Source organism: Saprolegnia parasitica (genome assembly GCF_000151545.1).
Source record: "Saprolegnia parasitica CBS 223.65 unplaced genomic scaffold supercont2.12, whole genome shotgun sequence".
Classification (NCBI taxonomy): domain Eukaryota; phylum Oomycota; class Saprolegniomycetes; order Saprolegniales; family Saprolegniaceae; genus Saprolegnia; species Saprolegnia parasitica.
In genome coordinates, this window is record NW_012156406.1 from 215134 (window position 1) to 224676 (window position 9543).

General features: G+C 60.0%; 6 protein-coding genes across 6 annotated transcripts; 3 read left to right on the plus strand and 3 right to left on the minus strand.

Annotated features, from left to right (window-relative positions):
• Positions 1-7: 7 nt before the first annotated feature.
• Positions 8-1825, minus strand: SPRG_04648 (hypothetical protein; the record flags this gene model as incomplete). The annotated part of the gene is made up of 7 exons (XM_012343057.1): positions 8-282; positions 327-468; positions 517-630; positions 674-985; positions 1034-1191; positions 1237-1432; positions 1646-1825. 7 exons carry the CDS (start codon positions 1823-1825, stop codon positions 8-10), a joined length of 1377 nt encoding a protein of 458 aa, XP_012198447.1.
• A 281-nt stretch (positions 1826-2106) lies between these two features.
• On the plus strand, positions 2107-4042 carry SPRG_04649 (hypothetical protein). The gene is made up of 3 exons (XM_012343058.1): positions 2107-2705; positions 2754-3025; positions 3076-4042. Exons 1-3 carry the CDS (start codon positions 2132-2134, stop codon positions 3964-3966), a joined length of 1737 nt encoding a protein of 578 aa, XP_012198448.1. The 5' UTR covers positions 2107-2131; the 3' UTR covers positions 3967-4042.
• Positions 4043-4059: 17 nt separating this feature from the next.
• On the minus strand, positions 4060-5889 carry SPRG_04650 (hypothetical protein; the record flags this gene model as incomplete). Its single annotated transcript, XM_012343059.1, has 2 exons — positions 4060-5129; positions 5164-5889. The coding sequence occupies 2 exons, from the start codon at positions 5887-5889 to the stop codon at positions 4098-4100; spliced, it is 1758 nt and encodes a 585-aa protein (XP_012198449.1). The 3' UTR covers positions 4060-4097.
• Positions 5890-6465: 576 nt separating this feature from the next.
• Positions 6466-7008, plus strand: SPRG_04651 (signal peptidase I; the record flags this gene model as incomplete). The annotated part of the gene is made up of 2 exons (XM_012343060.1): positions 6466-6804; positions 6862-7008. 2 exons carry the CDS (start codon positions 6466-6468, stop codon positions 7006-7008), a joined length of 486 nt encoding a protein of 161 aa, XP_012198450.1.
• A 218-nt stretch (positions 7009-7226) lies between these two features.
• On the plus strand, positions 7227-7832 carry SPRG_04652 (hypothetical protein). The gene is made up of 2 exons (XM_012343061.1): positions 7227-7412; positions 7454-7832. Exons 1-2 carry the CDS (start codon positions 7232-7234, stop codon positions 7801-7803), a joined length of 531 nt encoding a protein of 176 aa, XP_012198451.1. The 5' UTR covers positions 7227-7231; the 3' UTR covers positions 7804-7832.
• SPRG_04653 (hypothetical protein) lies at positions 7737-9400 on the minus strand. The gene is made up of 8 exons (XM_012343062.1): positions 9119-9400; positions 8763-9069; positions 8553-8720; positions 8483-8504; positions 8398-8436; positions 8287-8357; positions 8160-8234; positions 7737-8118 (listed from the first exon to the last, which is right to left on the minus strand). The coding sequence occupies exons 1-8, from the start codon at positions 9334-9336 to the stop codon at positions 7822-7824; spliced, it is 1197 nt and encodes a 398-aa protein (XP_012198452.1). The 5' UTR covers positions 9337-9400; the 3' UTR covers positions 7737-7821.
• Between the last annotated feature and the right edge of the window lie 143 nt (positions 9401-9543).

Below are 9543 nucleotides of genomic sequence, written 5' to 3' on the forward strand. Positions count from 1 at the left end.
TACTAGTCTACGTGGCGGGCTCCATGGCGCGCGACGCCTTCCACTTGAGGAACGTCGGAACGTCGGATGTGACGAAGTCCACGAACGCGTTGAACTGGTGATGGCCGCGGATGACGCCGAGGCTCGTGCGAGCAACATCAAGAAGCCGCGTGTCGCGCTTGCTGTTGTTGCGAATGAGCTCAAAGTTGCGCTCCATCATCTCGAGCGCAAGGGCAAACTCGCGCGTCTTGCTGTACAGGAGGCCAAGGCGCCGGCACGCTTCGGCCTGCGCCACCACGTTGTCTACAAGAGCATGTTGATGGAAATCCTTGGGATGCTCCGCGCACCAATCTTCTCAGCGACGACGAGGTACTCCTTGAGGTAGTCCATGGCTTGCTGCGTATGGCCCAGCGCCTCGAACGTCGTCGCGAGCGCCGCGTACGCCTTGCACTCGCCGTCGACGTCCCCGAGGTTCTTGCAGAGCACGAGCTATGCGGCAACAAAGCTGAGGATTGCAACCAAAATCAGATGGTGTACATAGTCTTTGAGGTACAGGAGCGCGTCCGTCGCTTGGGACATGGCGTTGTGGCAGCACCCGATGCGGTACTGGCCGAGCGCGACGCTCGGGAGGTCGTTGGCGTCCCGCGCACACTAGACATGGTCAACGCCTGTTTGTTTCGTCCAACGAACGTACGTCGAGAAACTTGATGTGGATGTGAATCGCTTGGTCGTACGCACCGGCGCGCTCCTGAATCGAGGCGACTTGCTCGTAGACCTTGCAGAGTTCGCGGAGCGCGCGGATCTTCTCGGCCTCGGGGCGCATGAGGCGCACAAGCTGCACATGGAGCTCGTGGTTGTCCTGCGCCTTTTTGAATTCCTGCAGGCCGTAGTAGGCGTTGCCGAGGTTCTCGAGCGCGACGATCTCAAAGTCTTGGTTGCGCGCAATGCGCGCAATCTCCAAGCACTTTTCGTAGAAGAAGACGCCGGTCCGGAGGTCGCGCGCGGCCTATCTCCACCGTCTCCTCACTGCACGAATCCAACAACGGCGTTGCACCGTGAAGTGGGTAGCGAGGCGCTCGTAGGACTCGAAGACTTGGATCACGTCGCCTTGGCGCCGCGCCGTCTCGGCCGTCGTCAGATTGTCGCGCAGAAAACTCATTTGCGCGGGCGAGACGCCGATCGGGAGCTTCTTGTCGGCGCCATCGGGCCCAACTAGTACGTACGTCATGGAACACTACGACGCGTGGAAAGCACTACTCTGCGTGTCGACGCGGTGGACCAAGTAGAAGAGGTCCACGAACGACTGCACGAGGCCCGACTTGAGCACCTGGGCGCATACCTCGCGCTTGTCGACAAGCGAACAAAAGACGGGGCCGTCATCGCGCGACCCTGTATTCTCGGCGCCGTTGCCGGCCGCTCGCAGCGGCTGCTGCCGCGTCGGCTTGACGCCGACCTGCGGGACCCGAATCGCCATGAATCTTAAAGAATGGAAACGGACGCAGCGTTTCGAGATCGACGGTCCATGACCCGAGCCAAGCAAGGTACGGGAGGGTCGGAGGTGTATTAACGTTAGAAGGAGATCAAGTGTGGACGTGCAGAAAGGAGGCGGTGGGTTGCGGTAGCGCGTCCTACAAGCCGTGAGGACACCGACACCGTCATCATCTACCTCGATGGATTCCCGCCGGTGCACCGCTTGCTTGAGCTGGTGGTGCGACTGGCGCGCCCAGCGGTCGCTGAACGCTGCAAACGCACTGGCGACGTAGTAGCAACAGGCCATGACGACGCTGCACACGAGCACGAGCAGCGGCAACTTGGTCGTCGTCCTGCCTTTGCCCCCGAGCTGCATCGTGGCGCCAAAATAGCAATTCTGCGTTTCATGCGAGAATTTCGTTTGTCGCGCTAGTGTATTTTCGACTACGGGCAGATCCCTAGTAGACCAGCACATCCGGCATTTAGAAGCATGGCATGAAGAAGGCGCGGACAATTGTAATAGTAGCTCGGCTTGCGCCACGAGGTACCCGCGTAGTACCAGTACAATGTATCGCCATATGTGCGTCGTACCAACTAAACCTATCAAGGTATCGACTTTAGTCGATGCAAGTCGTTCTCAATCCTTTCAAAACGGATATTGACTTTGACAAGATCGTCGACGATGAACCCGACGTCGCGAGCGCTGCTGACGACGGTGTCCATGTACTGGAAGGGCTTCGACCTCGACAGCAAGCGCGCGATGCTCGACGCGCAGGGCGGCTCCATGCAGGAGCAGAAGGAGGCGTCGCTCAAGTCGCGGAAGGCGCTCGCCGAGCACACGAAGCGGTTCCGGAAGCTCGCGACCGAGCCCGAGAAGGCCGCGAACCTGCCCGGCCTCCTCAAGGCGTACCAAGAGGAGATCGACACACTCACGAAGCGAGCCAAATTCAGCGACAACGCCTTCTTCACCTTGTACAAGGCGCTGTACGAGGCGCCCGACCCCGTGCCGGCGCTCGAGGCCGCGCTAGAAGCCTCGGCCGTGGTCGCCAAGCCCGGCGGCGACGCCGACGTTGACGCATTGCGCAAGGAGATCGAAGCGTACGAAGCCGAGTTTGCGATGCTGAAGAACCAGGACATTACGATCCGGAACCTCGAGGCCAAGATTGCGGGGTTCACCGAGACGCTTGAGAGCATGGTCGAAGAGAAGGTCCACGAGCGTTGTCGCGACATCGAGTACAACGCGACGCTGCGCGAAGGTACTGCGATGTCTACTGGCAGGCTACATGGGAACGTGCTCGTTGTAGATGAGATGGCCGCCATGGTAGGCCACTTGACCAAGTCCATGGAGCAAGCGCGGCAAGATCGCGACGACGCCCTCGCACAGCTCGATCGACTTCGCTCGGAAGTGCTCCAAGCCAAACAGCGCAATGAGCAGTTGCACCAGGTGCATGCAAAGGAGATGGCATCATGGGTCCTCGAGTCGGACCGACTCCGCGCCCTCCAGCTGGAGAACCAGCTGCTCAAAGACCGCGTTCAGAGCCCCGGCCTTGATCCCCACGAGCCGCTCGAGTCCCAGGTGCGTTGTTTCCTTGCCGTCACTAGAAAAAATGTGAACATGTCGGCTAGAAAGCAATGGAATGGGAACTCAAGCTCGCCCAGCGCGAGGCGCAGATCTCGCAGCTGACGCGCGATTTACTAGCCGCCGAAGCGCGAGCACCGTCGCTCGAGGCGAACTTGGCTGCCGCACTCGCTGACCTGAGTGCGCTAACGACTGAAGTGACGCACCTTCGGCTCCGACCGACCATCGAGGCCTACGAGGACCTCCTTGCGCAGGTCACGTCGTCGGCGGCCGCGCCCAACGGGATGCTCGAGACGCTCAAGGCCGAGCATGCACTCACCGTAGCTAGTCTCGAAGACGTCATTGCGACGCAGCAAGCCAAGTTGACCGAGTGTACGGCCATGATTCGTCAGCTCGAAGACGCGGCGATGGAGGAGCCGTCGGCGCCATTGTTGCAGGACGTCTTGGCCTCAAGCAGCGCCGAAGGAAGCGACTTGAAGCTCGTGTCAATTCTTCGCACGCAGCGCGACCGCCTGCGCGACCGCTTAAAAGAGTCGGACCGCGAGCTCCACAAGGAGACGGAAAAGGTGCGCCATGTCACGAACCGGCTCGCGCAGCTCGAAGCAGAAAACGTCGACTTGGTGCAAAAGCTGCGGTTCCTCTCGACGGCCAACTCCAATAGCAACAACGGCGACCTTGAGGCTGCACCATCCACCAAGTACGCGCGACTTTACGAAGAGAAGATGAGTCCGTTCGCGCAATTCAAGCAGCTCGAGTCCCAATCGCGCTTTGCAAAACTCAACACGATCGACAAGATCCTCCTCACGAGTGCGCGCATGCTTTTGAGCCACCCCGTGACGCGGCTCTTCATGCTGCTGTACCTCCTCTTCCTCCACACGCTCGTCGCTCTCACCATCTACATGGCCATGCACATGTGCGACGTCAGCAACGACTCGTAGTTGAGTTCATGAACCTTGCATCCGTACAGTAACCCTAACCCTCTTGTTCGCAGAGCTTTCCTTACATCAACAAGAGGTGGAAAGATTCGATCTGTACACAATATACAATGTATTTTAGCCCAGGTTTTGGCTTAGAACGCGAGGATGTTTTGCGTGTCGCAGTTGTCGTTGGTGTAGCCCTTGAAGCACTGGCAAAGGCCGGTGGCAAAGTCGCAGAGACCGCGGCCCGAGCACTGCGAGACGTACGTGTACGTGCCCGGCGCCGGCGTCGCCGTCGGCGTGAGAATGTAGAATGTTTCCGTGGCGCTCGTCACGGACAACCCATTCAAGGCCATGCCATTGAAGTTGCGGTCGACCGTAATGACCGCCGGTGCGGCCAGTATCTCTGGCGCGGCAGCTCTGTAGGAGGAATTTGCCGTTGTGTACGTAACTTCTGCCGCCACCACGACAGCAGCCACCGGTGGCGTGATGGACCGGACGTAGTAGATCGCGTTCTGGTACATGATCTTGCTGCCGACAACAGCCGTTGGGGCTACCGCGCACGAGAACGAATTGGAGCCGACGGCCCAGGCTGCGATCTGACACGCGTCGGCGACGGCTGCGAGGCCCGTCGCGTAGTACACCGTTGCCCCGGCCGTCATGCCGGCTGATGGTACAGGCCACACGGTCGTGATGGCCAATCCCGCCACCAGAGTAGCAATCGTGAGCCGGTCGTTGATTTTGATGACGGACAGGGCTGGGATCGGGGGTGAAGTGCCCGTGACCGTAATCGTATTGGCGGCGACCGAAGCGTAGTAAGCGCTGGTGGCCGTGGCGCAAAAGTCGATGGCTTCGCCGCGGCGGTTGTTGGCCGTCACAAACGCACGGGATGTGCTCGTCCTCGTGGTGCCGGTACTGTCTACGAACGCGGATGCCACAACCTCGGGCAACCGGATCGGGCCCGGGTTGTCCGTGTATTGGCACGTCACGTAGAAACCATCTTCGTCGGCGCTGAGGGCAGGAATGGTGTTAACATACCCCGGATAATCCTTCGAGTAGCACGAGATACTGGAAAAGACCTTGTTGGGCAGCGCCTGAAACACTTTGGTGAACGTCGTACCACCCACGTTGGTTGCACCCGCTTCGGCCGAAATCGGAATCCGAGGCGTCAAGTACGACTCGCCCTCGTGGTCGAACACACGCAGCTGGATCCACGACTTGGTCGAGTCCAGCGTATTGGCTCGCTGTCGTGGGCAGAGCAGCCGCAATGATGTTGAACGTCTCGTAGATCGGGTAGCCCGCGGCTTCGTACAACGGGTCCACGCCCACCTTGCAGCTGCGCTTGCTGCAGTCCGGTCCTTCAAACCCCGGGTCGCACACGCACTGGTAGCCCGCGTCGGCGTCCCACAACGTGTACGCTGTCTTGACGTTGCCTTTCGGGTTGCCCGTGATGCTGAGCGACCGGTCGCCGTTGGCTGCGACCTGCGCCATGGACTTGCACACGCCGCGGTTGTTGCAAGCGTTGGGACACTTGGCGCGCTGGCACGCCGAGCCCTCGTAGCCCGGGTAGCAGACGCAGAGACCGGTCGCGCGGTCGCAAATGCCTTCGTTGGAGCACTCCATGTAAAAGTGGGCTTCGTCGGCGACGGCCGTGGGTTTCGTCCACTCGTACGTGCCGCCAGGGTACATTTGCGAGTTTAAGAGGATCGTGCCACCCGAATTCATGACGCGGTCCATGTTGATGTCGCCTTTGGGCGTGTCGACGTGGGCGAAGCCGAACGGGCAGATGCGCAGCGCGCAGTCGTTGCCCATGAAGTTCTTGAAGCACGTGCACATGTCGCGCGGGCCGCAGACGCCGTTGCCGGAGCAGCCGCCGGGGCACTCGGCCGACGCCATCGAGGCCATGGCCGCGGCGACAGCGAAGATCCGAAGCAAGGGCTGCATGAGACTACCAATCGAGGAATGGTTCATTGGGCGGCGACCGCTTCGGCGGAAGTTTCGATATCGAAGGCTCGTTTCAACTGCTTTTAACTGGCGCCGCATCCGGATATGGCGCGTTGCATCGAATCTGGCGGTTACAACGGCTCGGTAGCTACATGGTTCAGCCCGTCCACTCAGCCGGTTGGAGCAAGGCGATCCAAGATATGAGGTGCAAGGTGCTGGTATCCGTCGCATTCGTGTTGAGACTGGAGCCCTGGAAGTGGTGTTAGGCTAATAGCTATGGTACTGAGACAGGTTTCTGTGCATGCGGAACCGTCGGCCGTGAAACCCCCGTCGGCAAAGTTTGTGGGTTTGACGATATGGCCGCTGCCTCGTAACCTTCGATAACCAGTCCCGCAACCGTTCGGTTCGCGACTGCTCAGCTTGGTCGCGAAAATGCATGTTTAGAGTCATGAGTTCTGTACTAGGTACGAAAATGCAAGATCATATTTGCATATTTATAGCTCATTTACATCGCATGGCAATCGAATGATGACGCAATCGGCGCCATGGGAGTGACCGATTTGACTGCGAGTGGCCATGACACAGGCAGCATGGGCACGGACCGCGCGGCTAGCGCTCGCCTGGATACCCGTCGGTATTACCTTCAACTCGCTTGTCATGAGCGTCGGCCGCGTCGAAGGCCGATCAATGCAGCCGACGATGAATGCAGAAGACGGCGACCGTGAGATCGTCCTCCTCGACAAATTCTCCGTCCAAGTCGCCCATCGGCTCGTGCGCGGGGACGTTGTCGTGCTGAAATCGCCGAGCGAGCCTCGTGAGTACCTCACAAAGCGGCTTATCGCGCTCGAGGGCGACTGGGTTGAAGGCCGCAGCGGCCGCCGCGTTGTCGTGCCGGCCGGCAAGTGCTGGGTGGAGGTGCGGTGATACATTGACATACTCTTCTTCTTGCCTCATGCAGATCGTATTGCGTAGGGCGACAATGCCGAGCTCAGCGACGACAGCAACTCGTTCGGATGCGTCCCCATGGCCCTCATCGAAGCGCGCGTGGCGGCCGTCGTGTGGCCTCTTTTCCACATCAAGCGCATTCGCAACGAGCATCCGCCGAACCGCATCTTATAAATACACACACTCAAGTTTTGTTGGTTGCTCCGCGTCAAACGCTTGGTTGCTCCCATCCGGACACGCATCCTGTTGCGGTCAAAACCTCAACGAGGTGCACGAGAGGCCGAGTCTTGCTCTCTGCGCTCCTTGCACGACGGCTCGTGCGTGGTCGCGTTGCTGGAAGATCGCCCACATCCGGATATCGCATCCGCATACGCCGCCCCAGAGTCGAAAGTGCAGCATGGTGCGTCGGAAGGTGTCGTCGTCCGTGGACGCGCGCAAGACGGACCGCCGGTTCTCGGACTTTCCCGAGGGCGTCGCGATGCCGCCGAGCATGTCCTTCCTCGAGACGCAGCGCATCAACGCGATGCAGATGGAGATCTACGGCTTTGCCGGCTGGATCGCGTCCATCGTCGTCTTTGGTATGACTTGTTTCTTGTATCAACCTCATGGGCATCGCTAGCCTGCTACCTGCTCTGGGCGTACCTGCCGGATAGCGTCCTCAACCAGTATGGCATCTCGTACTACCCGTCGCGCTACTGGGCCGTCGCGCTGCCCGCGATGCTCTGTATGTCGATCTTCATGGTGCTCATCATCTATGTGGCTATCAACCTCCTCTCGACGGCGCCCTTGGACTCGTACAACACGATCCGCGGTATAAGCTATAACGACTGCACATGGAAGCTCACGCTCTCGACAGACAAGTACACGGTCACGATGGCCGACGAAGACATCCAGGCGCAGGCCTCGGTCAACACGCCGGCCTTCACCGACATTCCGCTCACGTCTATCAATCGCGTTCTCTTTAGCTAACTGGACCCTATACATCATCTATGCCGCCGTCAAGACGATCGTGCTGTAGTGATTCTCGGTGCTCGCCGAGAGCTGGACCGCCGGGTACGTGGCCACGGTGGCCTCGACGACCGGGAGGAGCTCACTCCACGTCACGAGCGTCGACGGCTCGCCACCCAGACCTGCGCAGAGACCCGCGACCTTCTTGCGCAGCGGCTCGGCCCACATGTCCTTGGCAGCCGCCAAAAACTTGTCGAGGTGCTTGCGCGGCAGCGGAATGTCGCCCGGCGCGTGCTCCGTATGGGGGTCGATGCCGTGAAAGTCCGAGCCGCCAAGCTACAGACAAGTGTGAGGCACGAGAGACGATCGAGATCCACCTTGAGCAGCTTGGACTCGGTGGCGAGCGAGCCGTAGAGATCGATCTTGGTCACGTCATGGTACACCTCGACGCCCTACACAGAACCGTACAACGTTCCGCCACCGTACATGTCTCGCAGCGTCTACGTTGATGCCTGCTGCAGCCAGCTTGGGCACGACGAGCAGTGGGTTCTTGCAGCACCACGGGTGGGCCAGCACTACGAAACGTCAGAGGCACGGCGCTGAGTTTCATCGCACCGGAGATGCCACCGGCTTCGGTAATCATTTTGATCGCAGCTACTCGCAACAATATGGATCCAGAGCCCGTGTCATCACGCCTAACCTTCGGGCGGGAAATGCTCGCCCTACGCAAGAGCGTCAGCCGACGCGACCACAATATATTTGGCGCCAACCTCAGCGTACGCGGGCCCGTCGTTGCCAAGGTAGCGGGCAAAGGCTTCGCGGAAGTGAGCGACGTGCCCTGCCTCGACGAGCGCCTCGGCGACGTGCGGGCGGCCCGGCGCGGCTTCGCCAGCAATTTCAAGGACGCGGTTCCAGTCCAAATGGATCCCCATCGCCGCCTGCGCGCCGCGTTAGTAGAGTGCGGTGCGTCTCTTACGCACGAGTTTGCGGAGCATTTCTTGGCCGCGCTTGTGGCGCGCTTGGCGGATCAGGAGGAGCTGCGCCTCCAGCTCGACGCTCTCGGTACCGGGGCAAAAGTAGCCGAGGATGTGCATGTTTTCAGCGCCTTTCTCTTCCGCGCTGATCTCGACGCCGGGCATCACAAAGACGCCGAGGTCCCGCGCCGCCGCCAGCGCCTCGTCGACGCCGGCCATCGTGTCGTGGTCGGTCAAGGACATGTACTGGACGCCGTTGGCCGCGGCCTTGGCGATGACCTCGGCGGGGCGGAACTTGCCGTCGCTGCACGTGCTAGGGCCAACGTCCGTGCCAAATCTAGAGTACCAATGAGGAGCAGTACCTGTGCAGGTGAAAGTCTCCGAGCGACATTTCTTCGTGGTTGGAAGGAAAGAGGTCGTGGGCGAGCATGGAGGGAGACGGCGAGTCAGGATCATCGTCCGAGCCGGCAGCATGGCGAGCAAACTTACTCTGGTACGTCGGCTGGAGGTTCACGGGCTTGCGCTTCGAGCTCTTTGGCTTGCTCGACTTCTTCTTCTTGCTGCTGCTGCTCTGGACCATGGCGGACGCGGGATGTTGATGACGGAAGAGATCGGACCAACCAATCGGTGACGACCAATACGCTCCTTTTATACTCTTTTGGCCTCCCCGGGGTAGGGGGGGCGGGGCCCAAACAGCCGACTTTGCACGTGGGACCTACCGAATCGACGTGGCGCGTGGCCACGTGATGACTACCGATTGACTGTATATATATATATATGAACGTTG